Source organism: Sus scrofa, chromosome 4, assembly GCF_054392235.1.
Source record: "Sus scrofa isolate SSC_HxYL_T2T_F1_AM1 chromosome 4, Sscrofa_HxYL_maternal_Yorkshire_Landrace_v2.0, whole genome shotgun sequence".
In the NCBI taxonomy this organism is placed as follows: domain Eukaryota; kingdom Metazoa; phylum Chordata; class Mammalia; order Artiodactyla; family Suidae; genus Sus; species Sus scrofa.
The window spans coordinates 104,593,449-104,614,186 of NC_139386.1; the positions used below are offsets into that span (position 1 = coordinate 104,593,449).

At 42.6% G+C, this 20,738-nt stretch overlaps 1 protein-coding gene across 6 annotated transcripts in view; it reads right to left on the reverse strand.

Annotated features, from left to right (window-relative positions):
* The window catches only part of LOC146404127 (uncharacterized), a 53,224-nt gene extending 32,981 nt beyond the window's left edge, over nucleotides 1-20,243 (reverse strand). For 3 of the 6 annotated variants that reach the window (XR_014844267.1, XR_014844265.1, XM_085023131.1), the window contains exons 1-3: nucleotides 19,339-20,243; nucleotides 18,707-18,801; nucleotides 17,749-17,835 (exon numbers count right to left, since the gene is read on the reverse strand). Coding sequence is in view for 2 of the 6 variants with exons in the window: in XM_085023131.1 (XP_084879257.1) it covers nucleotides 17,749-17,835; nucleotides 18,707-18,801; nucleotides 19,339-19,356 (200 nt within the window). In the remaining 4 variants the exon portion in view is untranslated. Of the gene's footprint in view, nucleotides 1-7,202; nucleotides 7,390-9,357; nucleotides 11,473-17,229; nucleotides 17,292-17,748; nucleotides 17,836-18,706; nucleotides 18,802-19,338 lie in introns of those variants that run through there. The other 3 variants (XR_014844266.1, XM_085023132.1, XR_014844268.1) reach the window with 3 other exon arrangements.
* Nucleotides 20,244-20,738: the final 495 nt, after the last annotated feature.

Sequence of the window (20,738 nt, forward strand, 5' to 3'; positions counted from 1 at the left end):
ATGTAGCAAAGAAACAGTCAGACCTGAGTGGCCCACCTGAGCAGTCCCCTGGTCTGAGTGTAAATGCTTGAGAAAAACCTCATTCCTGCCTTTCCTGCACACATAATGTTCAGAATAGCACAACTCCCATGCAAGCGTAGAGGAAAGTGTTCTAATACTGCAGATAATAGATCACACTCCAGATAACAGGTCCAAACAGCATACTTGACATGTCTGAAGCAGGCTTCCCCAAGGACAATGAATGATTACTTGCCTTACATTTATTTGACCGAATCCATCACTAAGAGGACCCTCTCAGGACAAGAGTGGATATTCTCAGACACACTTCAGCTTCCCCACCCAAGAGACAGAAGGGGCTGCAAGTCCCCAGCTGGCAGCTTTCCAGCTCTACCAAGGTTAAAATCCATTCTCTACCTGGCGACCTATTACCCCTTTATGATTCCTCCACTGTATCTATTTCTGATTCTGGTTCCAACGTTCTTTAAGGCAGCAAAAGATCTCATACACCACACTTGAGTATCTGAACATGTCCAAACCTACCCGTAAACGAAATATTTAGTGTCCTAAGCAATGCAGTGGTGCTTGTGATCTAGTGCCACTTATGCTTTTTGAATGTAAACTTAATCATTTTAGTGTAAGGCTGTGACTCTAAATATAGTTGAATATGAAATAAGTAATTGTTTTCAAACCTTCATAACAGTTAGTGACTGAGTTGTGGAGCAGTCTCCAAGTGAGTTCTCATGTTCTCCAGTTATCCTCAAGACTAGAATAACTATACAAATTTTGTTGATCTGACTCAGCCTTCTAAAGCTTAGACACTCCTGGGGTACTGATAAAATGGGCCCTCTGAAGCTGAAGACCACACCCCAAAGCTCATTCACAATGAGCTCCCCAAATGCAGCCAATGGCCTGAGGACCCGCCTGAGCCATCTGTCACCTTTCTCTCTCTTTGGCCCCTCTTTATGACAGCAGCACTCAGATGCCAGTTAAGGACATTTTCCCTCAAGGACAAGACCCTTCATAGTGCTCTCACCCACAGAACACCTCGAGATTTATTTTCTGCTCTTGACCACTTTCTGCTGTTTGTGTTGGCTATTGTTAATTGAGTTGCTACTACGTGCCAACCCCTGTGATAAGCTATTTATGTATATTATCTCTAATCTTTAAGAAAATCCTGTAAGGTGAGCATCATTCCCCTGTTTTACAGGTGATAATGTGAAAGTTCATAATGTTTCAATGCCTTGCCTAAGGCCATAGAGAAGTATGTGGCAAAACTAGGATCCAAACGTACATCTGCCTTGCTCCAAAGCTTTAACCTTTTCTTATCTCTGTTCTGAGTATTTCCTGCCAGCTTACCAGAGAATATATATGAGTGGTCCCTTGTGTAAGTCGGTATGCTGTAATGAGAGCTATCACACAGTAATGTGACTAGGTGGTGAAGTTTAATATAAATTATTAAATACATCAGGGGATTGGAATAATGAGAAATCTAGTAAAGGGTCAAGAAGAACTCTCACATCTCAATGTTAAGAAGACAAACTACTCATTTTTTTTTTAATGGGCAAAGGATTTGAATAGATATTTCAAAGAAGATATATAAATGCCTAATAAGCACATTGAAAGATGCTAAATATCATGAGTCATTAGGAAAGTGCAAATTAAAACCACAATGAGATACCACATTACACCACTAGAATGCTGTAGTAAAAAGACAGATAGTACCAAGTGTTGGCAAGGATGTGGAGAAACTGGAACCCTCACATATTGCTGGTGGGAATGTAAAATGGTACAGCTACCTTGGAAAACAGTGAAGCAGTTTCTTAAAAAGTGAAACAAAAACTGTACAACCCAGTGATTCCATTCCTAGGTATTTACACAGGAAAAATGAAAACATATGTGCACACAAAGACATGACCATGAATGTTCAGAGCAACATTATTCATAATAGCTAAAGCCTTGAAACAGATCAAATGTCCCTCAAATGGGATATACCCATACAATAGACCATTGTTTAGCCATATAAAGGAATGGCGTACTGAAACACATTCACTGTGGATGAACTTTGAAAACATTATGCTGAAAGAAGCAAGAGACAAAAGATCACATACTGTATGACTCCACTGATGAAAAGTCCAGAATAGACAAATCCGTAGAGACAAAATGAAGATGGGTGATTGGCTGGGGGTGAGAATAGGTATGAAGGATTTCTACGGGGTGATGGAAATGTCAATAAAATTGGACTGCGATGATGAATTATACTCTTTAAAAGGGTAAGATTTTTTTAAAAGACAACATTAAAGAATACAGGAAAAGTAGATATAAGGAGCAGCCACTACTCCAAGGGCTCAGTTAGGGCATCCACAGAACACCAAGCCACACACCAACTCCACACCCCGAACACTCCTCCAGATACCTGCTTTGCCTGCAACTTCAAAGAAATTTGAAGCAATGAGACATGAATTCTGACTTCCCAGCTCTTAACCCTGCAACCCTCTTCTCCGGTTTTCTCCAGACCCAGGGGGTAAAGGATTCCCTCCTTCTAATGTCAGCTGGTCATATGTACCTCACGCCGTCCTGCACTGTCATCCTGGGCTCTGCTCCACTTCTGCCCCCTCCAATACAGTTCAGCCTCTCCTCCACTGCCCTATGCAGCATCCAAACATGCACACTTCCTGCATCTGAAGAAAAAGAAAACTTCTCCAACTCTGCCACTCCTCTAGCTACTTCTTTACTTCTCTCCTTTTTATCTTCTCAGAAGAATAGTTGGCAACTGCATGTTTCCACTCTTCTCTCATTTACGTGTCAACTCATGGCAATAAGGCTTCTGCTGCATCCCTTCAACTATTGCTCTCCGAAAACAAAGCAACAACCTCCTCCCAATTTCCCAAATACATTCTTTTTCCAGACTTCATTTGATTTGACCTCTCTGACCCCTCCCTGCAGAAGCTCTTTTCTCCCAGAGATTCTCCTGATGCTTGTCATGCCACTGTGACCATCCCTGCTCAGTCTCCTGCTGACTCCCCTTCTGCCCAGTACTCCCTAGTATTCTGACCTTGGCCCTATTCTCTAACAGCACATCCCTCTGGGCCATCTCTTCACCCTCCTGTCTTCATCAACCACCTCAGGGCTGGTAGCTCTGCAAATGCTGTCTCCAGCTGGGGCTTCACCCCTGAGCCTGCGCGTCAGAGATCCAACTGCCTCCTGCATGTCTCCATCGGGGAGGTCTCCCCAGACCCACTTCTCCTCCGGGGCTCCCTACCCCAGTAAACGTCACCACTTGCTATCTAGTTGCTCAGCCAGAAACCTTGGAGCTCTTCTAGTCTCCTTTCTCTCCCTCACTACTGTAATCAAGTCACTAAACTATATTGCTTTAATAACATAATTCAAAAATCTATGTTTAGGAGTTCCCTGGTGGGGAACTGCTGTGGCTCAGGTTTGATCCCTGGCTCAGGACCTTTCACATACCTCAGGCTTGGCCAAACAGGAAAATCTCTCTTTATAAGCGATCCCTCCTTTCCAGCCTCAGTGCCACTGCCTGAGTTGAAGAGCAATGTCACTCATAGTATGTGTGTTTGTCTTGTAAACTCAGATATGGGCCCATCATCGCTCGCATGAGAACCCTGATGCCAGAGCCCTTTCAGCAATGCTGATGGGGAGACTTCCTGGGACACTCCACGCTGGGTCAGAGTTTGTCATAAAACAAGAATCGGAAACTCAGTCTAGAGGATCCAGGCAGGTTGCCCTCACCAGCAAAGCTGACGGGCAGGGGTGTGCAGACAGGGGAGGAGGAGGGACGGAAGTGAGCTGGAAAACACGTGCCCCGTCTGAAGGCCGTCAGCCTCTTCTTCTCCAGTCAGTTGCGATGTGGAAATACAGGCCTTGCCTTGCATTTTTCCCTCCAATGCAAAATTTTCCAATTTCCCCCCCAATCTAGAAATTCAGCCTTTTATCTTAAATCGTCCTTTTTTTCTTTTTTTTTTTTTTTTTTTTTTTTTTTTTTTTTTTTTTTTTTGTCTTTTGTCTTTTTTGTTGTTATTTCTTGGGCCGCTCCCGCGGCATATGGAGGTTCCCAGGCTAGGGGTTGAATCGGAGCTGTAGCCACCGGCCTACACCAGAGCCACAGCAACGCAGGATCCGAGCCGAGTCTGCAACCTACACCACAGCTCACGGCAATGCCAGATCATTAACCCACTGAGCAAGGGCAGGGACCGAACCCGCAACCTCATGGTTCCTAGTCGGATTCGTTAACCACTGCGCCACGACGGGAACTCCATCCTTTTTTTCAATGTTGGAAATGAATTCAAAAAAATTTTTAAAGCACTGTGGAGTCAAACAAAGCATATGGACAGGTGGGGAGGACTTGTTTGTGACCTCTGCTATAGAAGCCTTTCTATCTGGGGAGGGGCGTGGTAGAAGCAGTGTTTCAGGAAGGTGTTTCTGGCATCAGGTTGTGCAGTCCCCACTGGAAGGGGAAGGTGAAGGCAGGGAAAAGTAGCTGTGCGCCCAGGTATGGAGAGGAGTAGACTTGGACCGGGGTGGGGGAGGATGGGCAGTGGAGCGAGCAGGCCAGGGACATCCCCCATGCCACAAACCAACCAAACAAGATCCACCCAGAGATGAGGTCTTCATGACATCATTTTCCAAAGGAACTCAGCACAGTCCGAGTGCCTGGCTCCATTTCAAAGTCCCTTCACCTTTTGTCTACACACCTCAGCCCCATCCCATCCTCTCAAGGTGCCTGAAGGACCTTGGCACCATCCATATGGCACTGATGAGGACCTCTGCCCAAGGGATGCAGAACTGCCATTGTCTCCTCCGTTATCCTAAGCAAATGGAAGGCCCAGAGCCTGTTTCTCCATCTGGATACCCAAAGGAAAGCCTTCTGGGCAACCTGACCTTCCTCTCAGAGACGGAAAGGAGCACTGAGGGAACCTTTGCAAAGCCCCCCAGACCCACCTGTTTGCAGAGGGAAGGAGATTTGCTGGATAAATTATTAAGGAGACCGACCTAAGGACCTGAGCGAAGGGAGTCCTGGAAACTTCATTATTATGCGTGGTGTGTGTCTGTCTTTTGAATATTCTGCTTGCTTGGTTTCTAATTTCCTTTTTTTACGGGAGTCTTTCTCCCTCATAAATCTTTGCATCTCAATGTTCTGTTCTTTCTTCCTTTGTGTTCTGAACTGGGAGTTCTCACAACCCCTTCACAGTTAAGCTCTTCCAAGCACTGCCAGCCCTGAGTGGCACCCGGAGGGCACAGGGAGGTCCTGGAGGGAAGGGGGGGGGGGCCTTGAGGAGGGTGAGGCGGGCAGGGAATCCTCCCATCTCACCTTCCACCTCACCCAGCTGGCCACGAAACACTCTCCAGCCGTTCTCTAGAACAAACACACCAGCACCACAGGCGTGTTGTGAATCTGACAGCAGGCTGATCACAGAAGCAGGGCTTCCAATGCCCCCAGGGGAATGGCACTTCGCCCAGAATCAGCAGCAAGTACCCTCTAGTGGGAATCAGGAGCACCCTATCTGAGAGGCAAATGCTCACATCCTCTCTGAAATGGGTGCTCAGAAAACTATGGCATTTGATACAAAAAAAAAAAAAAAAAAAAAAATGGTATCTTCATCACAAAAAGCCAGAGAGAAAGGCTTCCTTTGCTATCAAGAGAAATCGCACATATGAGCGAATGTGTGCCACTCTAATTAGGCCACATTCTCTGGCAGCAGCGGTCTGCATGGGAGGGGCCGGCAGGGATCCCCAGGTGGGGTGCGGGTGAGTGGGCTGGCTCACCCTGGGAACCTGCCCCCAGCAACAGGGGACCAGGCCTGAACCTGCTCCCCCTTCGCCCTTGCTTTTGAAATGTGTTGAAGCAGCCACAGCTGTTTAAACTGGCATCCCTGTTTATCTTCGTGTTCCCAGTGCCTAATAGTTCAGTGCCTGAACTGAATTTAAATTGCTGTAAGCTTGTTCATTGCAAAATAACAGAAAACTTTCAGCAAGATGCTGGTTGGGGCTGCCTTTCTACCACTCTGCTTTCTTATACAGACATCCCAGAGCTTTCGCCAGATAATCAAAGGAAGAAGGCTGATGTTGGGCTTAATTTTTTATGTCCTGAGGGTCCACGTGGTGTAATGGGGAAATCTTGGCTTTGGGAGTTAGAGGCAACTAGATTTCAATAGAGGCTCCTCCGCTCACTGGTCATGGGGCCTGTGGAAGTTTTTAAAAAACTGACGTGATGCTGCACATCAGTTTCTTCATCTGTAAAATGAAAACATTAGTGCCTGTTTTTGGATCTATATAGTTCATTTAGCATGAGGCAAACTGTTTAAATCATGCATAGACACATACTTAATGCCATAGAAATTGTATGATATGTTAAGTAAAAAAAGAAAGTCATGGAAAGTGTTCTAGAATGTCATTATTTTGTAAAATGAAGTAACACTACTGTACAGGTGTCCCATGTTTTCTACTGTGTTTGGGTCCATTGCTGCCACATATACGTGGCATCATGATAGAAACAGGGGGATGCACCTAGCCCATGGGTCCCCGTCCACTGCTGCGGTCTCTGCCCAGCTGCTTCTTTTAAGGCCACTCCCTCTGTGATTTAGCTCTAATAGTCCCTAAGGGGGAGTCTCTGCACCTTTACCAAGAACTCCTACTCACTTCTTTCCCCACAACAGTATCCTCTGAGGACTGGCATTCCATGCCTGAGAGTAAAGAATACTGGTGAACTGAGGAGAAGAGCTGCTTTACACTTTTAGGTTTTATACACATTTGGGCTAATGAGAATTAATCTAATCTAAGATTTAGGAGACACTGCACTGTCACAAATTACTATCTAACCAGTAATTATCTTATCTATAAAATGATGGAGAAAATGAAGTGAAATGGGAATCCCACTGCCATGTTGTACTCTGTTAATGAGAGTAAAAGCTGATTCAACCCTCTGGAAAACCCTCCAACAAGAGCCTTTAAAATAGCATACCCTTTAACCCAGAATTCTGGGAATCTATCCTAAGAAAATAATTTAGAACACATAAAAACCTTTATGCACAATATGTTTACTGTAGCATTATCTATGCTAGTGAAAAACTAGAACAAAACTAGAAATACTAATAATCGTTCAAGGGGTAATTATGACACACTCAAATGTTGGAATAGCTACTTAAGATTGTCATCAATGGTCTCCAAAGGTGGTGACCAATATGAATCATTTTCTCTTTCTACTTAAAAATTCACCTTATTTTCTAAGAAGTGAGAATAATTTTGAATTTGTAAAATATAATCATTATTATTTAAAAAAGAGTTCAGATTAGATAGTCTCCAGCTAAGGTTGAGTTCTTTAGAAGATGATGTTGAATTGGAATTTGGGTATAAGATGTTTGGGGAGTATCAACACTGTAAAGAAAGGGAGAGGAAAAAGGATTAAGCAGAGGAAGAAATTAAACTGTACTAAATACCTGAGAAAATCTTAGCCACGCACTCTAGGAAGCTTTAGAGGAAGCAATGCCCACAAGAGTGTCCCATATTAGTTCAAAATGGCCTGACCTTTTACACATATACAATGGAATATTACTCAGTAATAAAAAAAGAATGAAATAATGTGGTTTGTGGATTATCATACTGAGTGAAGTCAGATAAATATATGATATTGCTTATATGTGGAATCTAATAAAAATGATACAAAAGAACTCATTTATTTTTTCTTTTTGCAACCACACCTATGGCATATGGAAGTTCCTGGGCTAGGGGTTGAATCAGAGTTGCAGCTACCAACCTACACCACAGCCACAGCAACACAGGATCTGAGCTGCACCTGCAACCTATGCCACAGCTTGCCAGAGATTGAACCAGCATCCTCACAGAGACTTAGTCAGGTTCTTAACCTGCTGAGCCACAATGGGAACACCAAGAACTTATTTATAAAACACAAACAAACCCACAGATTTTAAAACCAATCTTATGGTTACCATAAGCGAAATGGTTTGGGGGGAGGGAGGAATTGGGAGGGTGGGAATAATATCATACACTACTGTGTAAAATAAATAACAAGAACCTACTGTATAGCAGGAAAACATACTCAAAAATTTGTAATAACCTATATGGGAAAAAAGAATGGATATATTTCCATGAATAACTGATTCACTTTGCTGTATACCTGAAACTAAATACACCATTGGTTTTTTGGTTGTTGGGTTTTGTTTTGTTTTGTTTGTGTCTTTTTAGGGCTGCACCTGAAACTACAATATTGTAAGTCAACTATCCTCCAATAAGAATTTTTTTTTAAAGAAAAGCAATAGAAATTCTTTTTTTAAAATGGCCTGACCTTCATTCTCTCACCTCTCTCAACCACCAAATGCAGGCTGCACACAGAAGGGCATGACCTCAGACGGAGTAGCCTTCTGTAGCTGAGGCAGAATCAGAAGAACCTAAGAGGAGTTCTCGTTGTGGCGCAGTGGTTAACGAATCCGACTAGGAACCATGAGGTTGCGGGTTCGGTCCCTGCCCTTGCTTAGTGGGTTGACGATCCGGCGTTGCCGTGAGCTGTGGTGTAGGTTGCAGACGCGGCTCGGATCCCGCGTTGCTGTGGCTCTGGCGTAGGCCGGCGGCTACAGCTCCGATTGGACCCCTAGCCTGGGAACCTCCATATGCCCCAGGAGCAGCCCAAGGAATAGCAAAAACACACACACAAAAAAAAAGAACCTAAGAGCTGGAGGCTCTCTGCTGATTACAATCCTTACAGCTGGACAGTAAGTCTGTCCTGGAAGGGAGACCTAGGTGGTACATTTCCACTGATACTACATTCCTTCTCAGTCCAAGTTTTTATGCTCCAATTTTATATGCTTATTTACTGAACATACTAATAACAATAATGCAATCGTATATTGCACTTCATATAATGCTTTCGCATACGGCATGCTTCCCTAGTTTATAGTACTGAACCAAGAAGACAACGCTGAGGAACAGTCTTTAAAAGTATCCCGTGGCTTTTTCATGACATTTGCTTTCACCAGACTTCAGTAAGCCCAGCTCATCTAACCTTAGTGCTTCCTCTTCCCAACACATCTCTTCCCTGCTGCTAGGAATGCTTGTCCTTTTCCCTGTTGGATAGCTATGACTCTAATACTGGCAAAATTCCCTTCACTCATTATGACACCCTACCCCAACCTCTCCTTTAGGCAGCTCCCTCTCTTTTTTCTACAACCTAAATGTCAAGGGCTAAAGTTAGAAAATGACCAATACATTATGCACACATGTTCTCATGACTAATGACAATGCACTATTCTTCCAAATACGTGCACATTTCAAAGCTGATCCCCAGATATAACACCAAACACAGGCAACAAAAGCAAAAAAAAAAAAAACTGGACCTCATCAAAATTTATTACTTTTGTGTATCAAAGGACACTACCAACAAAATGAAAAGATAACTCACAGAATGGAAGAAGATTTTGCAAAGCATATACCTGATATGGGACTGATATCCAGAATATATAAATAACTCCTATAAATCAACAACAACAACAAACTCAGTTCAAAAATGAGCTTTTTGATTTAAATACAAATTTTTCCAAATAAGGTACACAAATGGTCAATATGCATATGAAAAGACAATCAACATTCACTAGTCACTGGGAAAATGCAAACCAAAACCGCAATGAAATACCATTTTACCTTGTTAGGATGGCTATTATAAAAAACAAAAACAAAACAGAAAATAAGTATTGGCAAAGATTTGGAGGAACTGGTACCATTGCGCATTGCTGGTGGGAATGTAAAATTGTGTAGCTATGTGGGAAATATTATGGTGGTTCCTCAAAACATTAAACAGAATTATCATATGATCTAGCATTTTCACTTCTGGATGTCTACCCAAAAGAACTGAAAGACTCAAATAGATATTTGTACACCCATGTCCAAAGTGGTATTATTCATGGTAGCCAAAAAACGGAAATAACACAAATGTCTATCAATGGACAGAGTAGTATATACATACAATGGGATATTATTCAGCCTTTAAAAGGAAGGGAATTCTGATATGTGCTACGACAAGGATCAAGCTTGAAAACATTTCCTTTTTGGGTCATGAATATGCTCTGGAATTACAAAGTGGGGAAGGTTGCACAACTTTGTGAATGTACTTAAAATCACTAAACTGTATACTACAAAAGGATGAACTTTATGATATGTAAATTATAGTTCATTTTTTAAAAATTCAAGTAGTTCTAACTTTATGAAGATTTCTCCGAGCCTCCTGGTTAGAATTAACCACTCCCTCTCTTTGCACAATGTTTAGCTCACACCTTTATTGTGGACTTATGTAACTTTTTGTTATCTACCATCTCCTCCTCCAATGATGAGTGCTTCCAGACAGGACTATGTCTTGCCTGTGTCGTCTACTGGGCACAGTGCTTAAAACTCAGCATGATGCAGGATGAATCAAAGAGATTGTCCATGTTTCAAAACTTTACAACCCACAGCAATATGGAGCAATCTATTTTTGGATATACTAAATATCATGTACATACTGTACATAAGACTTTGGTGATACAAAAACAAAGATGCAGAGCCTCTACCTTAGAGGAAATTAACAGATTTCTGGTGGAAGTAAGTATACTTAACTAACTCCAATACAAGGCAGAAAATAAGTACCAGTGAATGGCATCATGATCCAAACCTAATAGTTTAGCAAAGTGAAAAATTACTACCTTGGGGCTGATGAGGAAGACTGTGGAGGTAAAGGCAGGAAAGTGAGCTTTAGGGATGTAGCAAGATATTAAAATAAAAGCTTCAGCTGAGGCACATTCCAGAGCTATGTGCTGGACCAAAATCCAAACACTTTCAGAGTAGACAGTAAAAAAGGGAGGGGAAGGGGTAGGTTAACTCTTAAATTGTCACCCGCATTGATGGCATAAAGGAATCCTGAATTAAGATAGGAAGCTCTTTGGAAAGAACTATTGGGTATGAAGAATTCTACCCTGCTCACTAAAGGTGAAGACAGAGGAGGACATCTGCCCCTTACCTCAGACCAAAGGACAGGACTTTGCAGAAACCATCTGCAGAGCTTAATGTGTGTCTCCTCCAGTCTGAGGCACACAGGTCTGAGGACTGTCTCACTCATGAGAAACCTAAACCTAGAGGCTGAGGTGTGGGGAAGTAGCTGCACCCCCAGAGTCTGCTGGGTGAATGGTGTTTCCTATGGACTACGTGAAGTCCATGGGGAAAGCGAGCTGATGTGGTTATGCTTAGCTCCTGGTCAAAATGACCTCCTGCGGGGGTGAAAGCCAGAGATGAACTGCTGCTGGACACCTAGATGCTGCAGAAGTGGGAAAAGGGAAGGATTTCCACAAAAGTCCCTTGAGGGAGCAATTGTCTTCAAACATCTGCAAGGTCCAGAGAGTACCAGCGTGATCACTTCCATGGCACCAATCAACCAAGAACTTTGTGAACCAACTAATTCCCCTCTCCAAGCTCCAGATGCTGAAAGGGCCAGAAAACAGGTATATAAGATGGGAAACGAGTAAGAGAAACATGGGAGGAGAAAAGAGAGAAGCCAAGAATCCTTCTTTCCCTGACCTTCAAATTACAGACTTCCAGCCAGCGGCCAGCCCAAGCTGGAGAAGTGGAGCCATTTCAACTGTAAGTTAAAGGTGGAACTCAGAACAGTTCTTACCTGGGACTGCCATTCTAATTCCTGATAGCCACTTTATTCTGTGCCTTAAAAAGTGACAGTATTTTTATTATCTCTAAGGGTCTTTTCTAAGGTAAGAGAGAAAGAGCCCCTTGGTGCAGATTTCAAAAGATTGTGGGAGACAAAAAATGAATTTCCTTTAAGATTCCATACTAGTGGTGCTCGTTCAATGTAAACTTTATAGGTAAAAATAGGAGAAGGGGGAGTTCCTGTCGAGGCGCAGCGGAAATGAATCCAACTAGGAACCATGAGGTTGCAAGTTCAATCCCTGGCCTTGCTCAGCGGGTTAAGAATCTGGCGTTGCCATGAGCTGTAGTGTAGGTCACAGACATGGCTCAGATCTGACATTGCTGTGGCTGTGGTATAGACCAGTGACTACAGCTTCAATTAAATTCCTAGCCTGGGAACCTCCATGCGCTGTGGGTGCTGCCCTAAAAAAGACAAAAAACAAAATAGTGTTCTGCTCATATTCTTTTTGTTGGCAATCTTTCAAATAGATAAGAATTACTCTTGCATTAGAAGATTTGCTTTGGTGGTTGTTATTTTTTTCTTTTGCTTAAGGATTAAGGAAGTAGAGAAGATGACTGTCTAAACAAGCTCACTCATATTTGATTTAAAATTTTGATGAAGCATGTCTCTGGTATGTCTCAAGGCATAAATGATTCAGATTTTTTTAACCATATCACATCAATAGAAACACCAATATTCCAGGATTTAAAACAGCCTAAAATATCAGAGTAGTGGAGCACGGCACACTGATATTGTAAATGATTCTTCCACGGGCAACATGGAGCCAATAGAGATGTAGAAACAAGGAAATGAGAAAGATGTCAAAGATGACACAGACACAGATGTACAATGGTTAGAGTTATAAGAGTTGTAGAGAGTATTCAGCCCGCCTCCCTCTACCAAAAGGTCAGCAACTTCAGCATGAGTCACTGACAGTCACATAGGAAGTTGATTAATGAGGGGAAGAAAGATGGCAGAAAGGCGTGGAAGACATCTGTTGTTTCCTCCTCCTCATCCATTCACCCAGAAGTGTTTAAAAACAGTTTTGAATCTCCTTTGAAGAACTGTCTTCACCCCTCTAGCTCATGCGGTGGGTCTGACTTCCCCTTCAACTCCATAGAAGGTCAGAAGTGATGTCATGAATTAAACATGAGTCCCAAATCACTCCCAAATGATCCTGAGGCCCAGGATTTGTTGATATGGGGGGAAATCTCTGTTTCCAATATACTAAGAGGCAAAAAGATAAAACTGCCATAGCCACTGTGTGACCAAGGGGCAGGCTAGGAGTCAGTGGACAAAGTTTCAGGAAAAAAAGCAACAGAGTGAGAGATGGAGCTGCAGGCTGCAAGAGAAACCAGGAACCATTATTATCTGATCTTCTACCCAGCTAAGCCTTCTGAAATTGGCCATGAGGTGGCTAATTAATTCCTTTCTTTCTTTTTTTCATATTAAGTCAGCTTGAGTCAAGTTTTCTGCCTTTGCAACAGAGATTTCTAAATCATATTCAAGAAAGAAAAAAACAAAAACAGAAAGCCGTCACTCAGGACTGAGGTGATGGTAGGAAGAAAGAATCTTACCGGTGAGAAGTCATGAAGGAAAAAGTTTTAATTTCCCTTGTTAGAGGAGATTTGCATCCATGCAAAATATGGCACAAATCGCTCCCCCGCTCAGATGAGTTTAGAAGTATACTGTCTGTGGCTCACACTATAGACTCAGATGTCAGACATGGGTTCAAATTCAGACTTCTTAGGCTTTGCCATGATTTGTGCATCCTTGGACAAGTTACTTAACTCCTATTCTCTAATCTCAGATTCTTTCTCTATGAAATTGTGATAGAATCTTCCATTTAAGTTACTATGGGGATTAAATGACACTGTGTGTAAAAAGACTTAGCATAATACCAGGTATACTATCATTGATCGTTTTCCTTTTCCAAGCTTACTGGAGGAGGTCACTAGGGAAAAGTTTGTTGGTGACAAAACCACTAAGGTTACCTGCCTCCATGTTTATCTCCACCTCCTTTCCCATCTTAAAGGAATAGGTGCCTTTTAATGAAAGAGGATTTAAGGCTCTAAGGCCGATCTTAGTTGAAGAAGTGACACAACCTCAGTCCAAGACTGATCCTCCTTTCTGCTTCACTTTTTTTTTTTGTCTTTTTGGGGCGGTACCCACAGCATATGGAAGTTCCCAGGCTAGGGATCTAATTGGAGCTGCAGCTGCCAACCTATATTACAGCCATAGCAACACTGGATCCGAGCTGAGTCTGTGACCTACACCACAGCTTGCAGCAACACGGATCCTTAACCCATTGAGCAAGTCAAGGATTGAACTGCATCCTCATGGATACTAGTCAAGTTCATTACCATTAGCCACAAAGGGAATCCCTTCCTTTCTTCATCACAACTTCTCCCACTTCCTTAGAGACTGCCCCATCAGCGATTCCTTTTTGTCTTAACTGCTTCCTCCCTATTGGCAATTTTCTCACATTTTCTGAAAAACTCTCCCAGACTGAAATAATCCTCTCCTTGTCTGTTTCAGTAGTTCACAAAGTTTGATCTGAAGAGCTCCTATATCAGAATCACCTGTGTGCTTGCTTAAACTGCAGAACCCCGTGCTCCTCCTAGAGCTAGCAAGACTTACTGGTACATCCAGATGCCCTGGGTGATTCTGATGAACCATAAAATTAGAAAAAAGCTCTTCTCTATTGGGTTCTCAATGGTACCCAGGGAGCCTTTGGTTACCTTGTCATCACCCTCTCTTCCGCGTATGCTTGGGACATTTCGCTTTCCCATGTTCTTCAAATCTTCAAAAGTACTAAACCTAGCCCTACTACCAATACACACACTGATTTTGCAGGGAAAAAAAAAAACAACCCATCCCTTCTAAACCCCTTTAATCCCCACACTTAAATGTAACTCCATTTATGCCCATTCTTTCTTCTTCCCGACCTGTCAACACTGACAGAATGTACCTTTTCCTTCTGACGCTAAGGGCACAAGTTTATTTTTCTCATCATTTCCTACCCTCCTAAGCACTTCACTGCCTCTTGTATTTTCAGCTTCTCTCTATCCATAGCCTTCTTTCTATCAATACTTAAACATACAAACTTTTCCCATCTTCAAAAGACAGTTCTCCTTTAACTTCCTGAATCAAATGCCTCCAGATATTGTACTGTTCACCTTCCCTTCCCCGCTAAACTTCTTGAGGATGTTTACACTAACTTCCTACTCACTATCCACTTCCATTTAATTTCCACCCCACTATTTCACCAAAATGGCTCTCACTAAAGTGCCCAAAGAATACTTTGTCAAATCCAGGAGACAATGGGTCGGTCCATTGCTTGACCTCTCAGTTCCATCCGACACTGCTGTCCACTCCCTTTTTCTTAGAACCGTTCTCTTACGGCTCCCTTGGCGTGTGAAGTTCTGGGGCCAGGGAACACTGGATTTTTTATTTTATTTTACTTTTTTGGCTGCCCTTTGGCATATGGAGTTCCTGGGCCAAGGATCAGAGCTGAGCCGCAGGTCTCCACCTTGGCCTTTTTAAATATACAAGATAGACAATAAGTATAAAATTTGATGAGTGAAAGGATTAACCATAAGATACACAGAACTATGACTCTAACACTGCTTCAAAAACAGACCTTATTCCTTTGGGAATCCAGGAAAACGTGTCATGGTATCTAATTCTTTTACCATATGATAATTTTCAAGACTGAAATAATACTTAAGTCTTAAGGAAGGGTCTTCCATATGACATTTCATAAGGGCTCAACTGGAACTAGCTTCTGAGGGCTACTCTTACCCTAAGCTGGTCAACTGGTCAGACCTTATCCCAGGTTAAGTTGGTTTCTTGACATAGTTAGGCAATTGTCTTTTTTAAGGTATGATTAATCTTTGCAGTCTTTTCTGAAGACTGAGGTCTCCATGAAGCACATAACTTTCAAGGTATTCCAAGGGTCAAAGATACTCTTTGAGTTATCTTGGCAATGAAAGTTTCTTCACTTTGAATTGAAAGAGGCAACCCAAAAGAAGAGACCATTCCTTTTAGTAAGGCCTTTGTTACCTTGGAAGCTTTCTCTGTTCAGCATAGAAATGCTTTGACCCATCCTGTGAGATGTCCACAAATATGAGCAAATATATATGATCTCCCATGGCTCTTGGAATAGCAGTAAAAGTGTAAACATGACTCCCTATTTACTATCGATCCAACCTTTTTTATTTTATTTTAAATTTTTATTTATTTATTTTTGTCTTAGGGCCACACTTGTGGCATATGAAGTTCCCAGACTAGGGGTCGAATTGGAGTTGTAGCTGCTGGCCTATGACACAGCCATAGCAACATGAGACCCAAGCTGCATCCACAACCTACACCACAGTTCATGGCAAAGCTAGATCCTTGACCCACTGAGGGAGGCCAGGGATCGAACCTGCATCCTCATGGATGCTAGTCAGATTGTTTCCACTGAGTCACGACGGGAACTCCGACTTTTTGATTTTTTTGATATCAGTCACCATCTAAGTCTTGAGAATCATCATGAAATCCCCATTTGTTTGCTCTCCCTAGATCATTTCCAAATATTGAGGCTTAAACAAGGATAGGTCCACACTTGGAATGAGTGTGAGGGCCTTAGAATCTGGGTTCTTGGTTCCAGCTGCCTGTTTTGTAGCCTGATCAGCCAAATTATTTCCTTTAGCTATATAACTATCAATCTTTTGGTGGCCTAGGCAATATACTATGGCTACTTTTTCATTCAGCATTATAACAGAAAATATAAAGGCCAGTATCTCTTCTCTGTTTAATTTCTTTCCTTCTTGATGTCAGCAGACCTCTCTCTTTCCATATGTCCCCAGGTACATGCACAACAGAGAAGGCATACTTAGAATCAATAATATAAATGGTTAATTTTTTCTTACGTCTAAGGTGCAGGGCTCTCATGAGGACTATGAGGCTTGCCTTCTGGGCAGATGTATCTGGAAGAGGGCTTCCACTTCTAGGACTCTCTGACAAACTACTATTGCATATACAGCCTTTTAAGCCCCCAGTCCGTGAAGCTGCTCCCATTTCTAAACATTTCCATACTTGGTTTTATAAAGGCAGATCAGTCAGGTCAGGTCTACTAGAATAGACTTCAATTATTTATATGGTATAGAACATCTTAGGGCATTCCACAGCCCAGCTTAATGACCACTGTCATTTCCTTTAAGAGCCTCATATAGGAATTTGGCTATGAGTTCAAAGTTTGGAATCCAAATACGGCAAAACCCAGCCATTCCTTAGAATTCTTGCAATTGCCTTCTGGTGGTGGGTACTACTACCCTAGCTAATGCTTCCCTTCAATCTGGCAATAAGTTTCTTTGTCCTTTTGATAATTCAAATCCTAGCTGTTTTACAAATAGTTGAGAATCTGCACTTTCCCCTTGGACGTTATATCCCCCATCTGCAAAAATATTTAAAGTGAGGATTGTATTTTGGTCTGAAGTTTCCTTAGTTTTACTAGTAATTAGTATACCATCCACATATTGGAGTAAAATTACCTCATTTAACTGGAGATCCTTGGCTAGCGCTTCCCTGAAGATGGTGGGAGTGTTCTTAATGCCTGTGGGATACCATCCAACAATATTGCTGTTTTACATTAGTCCCTGGACCATCCCATTCAAAGGCAAACAGTTCCTGGGACTCAGGAGTTAGGGCTATGCAGTAAAAGTCATCTTGCAAGGCCAGAATTTAAACAAGCAAAAGTCTCCAGATAAAGTTGTATAAAGATTTGGCACCGTTGAATGCATATCCACTACAATCGGGTTAATGGCTCTCAAATCCTGTACAGAATGATAATCTCCAGTCCCAGGCAGGATTGGAGTGTTACATGGGGATTGACAAGGTCAGATTAATTTGGATTTAAGACAGGTGGTTATCAGAGGCTCTATACCTTCCATGCCTCTTTAAAGTTGGAAGTTTAAACTTGGAGGTTTAGCACCTGGACAGAGTTTTACCACAATTACGTTAGCTGTCTTGGCTCTTCCTGTCCTCTCATCAGCCCAAACACCTCCTCTTACCTTCTGTGGACTTCCTTCAGGGATTTCAGGTTCAAGCTTGTCTCCCAGTAGTAAGAGTGCAGCTTGGAGGGTGTCGGCTTGCTTTTCCTGGCGAGAAAGTCATTTAATTTTGTTAGTAGATCTTGCCCAACAAGGGAATAGAGAATTCAGGTACAAATAGAAAGTTGTGCTTTAAATATATCATTTCCAATTCTATAGATCGGAGGTAGAAAGGGGGGAGGGCACATATACAAATCCCCTGTGTTGACCTTGATCACCTAGACCTATGGGAACCTGTCTCAACAGATATCGCCCTGCCTGAGGCAGAGTAACCCCTGGATCAAGGTGAATAGCCTCGCCGGTATGGGGAGAGAAGACCCATCCCTTTTGCTATCTGGTAAGGAAGGGCACAGGGCTAGGGCTAGGCCCGGGGCTTGAGGAGGGTTGCTGGTGGAAGCTCAGCACTCACAGGGATTTTCCTCTTCATGAGTCAAGGGAACGATGGGAGGTGTCAAAGGAGGAGCCAAATATGGTAAGTCGAGATCATTTGAGGCTCTGACTCAGGGAAGATAGGCTTCCGAGAGTCTTCCTCTGAATGATAACTTTATATATCTTCTGCAAATTCTTTTTTTTTTTTTTTTTTTTGGTCGTTTTAGGGCCGTGCCCCTGGCACATGGAAGGTCCCAGGCCAGGGGTCAAATCGGAGCTACAGCTGATGGCCTACCCCACAGCCACGGCAACACAGGATCTGAGCTGCATCTGTGACCCACACCACAGCTGATGGCAATGCCAGATCCTTAACCCCACTGAGTGAGGCCAGAGATCAAACCCGCATCCTCATGGATACTAGTCAGGCTCGTTACCACTGAGCCAGAACGGGAACTCCTCTTCTTCTGATATACTCAGTTTGGTTTTGCTGCAAGATGTACAAACTAACGTAGAAAAGCCAGTTGAGGTCCATCATCATGAGCCCACATACCTGGCTGCTCTTGATCTGAGAAAAGCTGATAACCACAGTGCAAGGCAGAGCTGCTGGGAGGGCAGCCAGGAGTTCTCCATCTGGGAGTCCATCCTCTAAAGAAAAACAAGCCCTTAGTGAAGCCTGCATTTTGCAGTTGGCTGACCGGATTTCCTTTACTATATGCTCAGAACAGTACTGCACACACACACCTATAAGTGGTTTAATGCTAACTCTTTGCTAATTTGGCTCATACAAAAGAGGAATACTTCTCAGTAAGGAAAAACCAAAGTGCGTCCAATTGTGTAAAGACTCTTCCCTTACAAGAAATGAGGATAAAGCTGATTTTGTCTCATGTCTCCTCTCCTTTGCAAAACAAGTCTAATAGACTTGTAGTACACGCATTCTCGGGCCATTTTCTCCTGACTCCACATGATATTGGAGCCAGGCAGTGTTATAAAGAAAATCATTTTCTTCTTTTTCATAACTCTAGTACCATATACAGTAGGAAATCATATAGGACATAACACATTAAAAATTCTAGAATAAAAGCACATAGCTCAAAGAACCATATTATCAGAAAGGACAAGTACAAACAGAACAAAGCACAAACTTACTGAAAGATTTGTACATGGGTGATTCTTAGATATTACCTGTATTAGAAGAAGCATGTCCACCTTCAAAATACTTCAACCTTCTCAGGCTATTCTCTAGATGTATTTAAGCGTTATTTTCAACAATCACAGGTTTTGCTTGTGTTTTGGAAGACTTTTGCTTTATTTTACAGTTGGCTAAACGTGGACCAAGTTTGACTACCGGTATTTCTTATTTAAACTGCAAGTTGTTATATAAAATCCCTGTTTGCCCTGTTACACTTGAACAATCTCAAGCTTCCTGAAATGTCTATTTATCTAACAACATTGCCCCCACCTGTTTTGTTTCGCTTTAATCTCTGCCTTTCATGAAATCACTCTAAGGATACAAAGCTGTGCTTTTTAATCCACGCTGATCTCCCATTTGGAAATAGATGATTTCTCCTAGCTCCTATTTCAGCGAGTGTACTCCTTATATTTCCTATTTGTTTTCACTGTGCTTACTCTATTCCTTAGACTGATATGATCACAGGGTTCTTCCTTTTTTCTTCCCTTCCTGTTAAAGTAGCAAACATACAGTTGACGTTCCCCATTCCGGAAGGGTTTTTTTTCCTCAGAATGACCAGAACAAAATGACAGGAAGCAGATTCAACAAAGTTCTGCTGTCATCCTCCAATAGTTAACCCTATTAGCCAATTCCTAGCAAATAAAACAATCATAGACAAACACAGACCAGCATGGAAGTCCAAAAACCTTGGACTCTAACCCACAAGGTTTGCAATTCTAATCTTCTGAGTACCTCAGGGATTAGCCTTTTAAGTTGTCTCTGATAGGGTGGGACTCTAACCCAAGGTTCAGGACTCCAACCCACAGTTCTGACCAGAAGCTCCCCAGGGCGGGTCTCTAACCCACAAACCTGACTTGCCTCCAGAAATGTTCCCGCCCCCCGCCCCCCCCCCCCACCCGCGCCGCCGCCCTTTTATGGAGTGAGAATTCCTCTAATAAAGAAAATCTGCCTTCTAGCAGCAGGAGTAGCTCATAGGCACTAATTCAAGACTAGCCAATCAGCTTCCAGGTTTGAAATTCCCCTAACCCCTTAAACTTCACCCCTTGTCTCCTATCTCCATATCAGTTGACCTCGTGATAAAGCTCTTTGTTGTCTCAAAGGCCAGTGCCATGGTGCTGCCTTCTATACACATTCTGCAGCAAGCCTATGCTCTGTAACACTCAGAGTCTGTCCTAGCCCCTTTTTCTCCCTCTACTCACTCACCCTGGGAATCCTAATCACTCCTATTATTTCAAGCAACAGCTATGTGCAGAGGAGTCCCACTTATATATTACAAGTCCACATTTATCCCCAGTTCTAGACCCATGTAATCAACCGTCTAGAGGGCATTTCTATTCAAATGCCTCAAAGGTAATCTCACAATGTACATATTTAAAATTACCTTATTCATTTC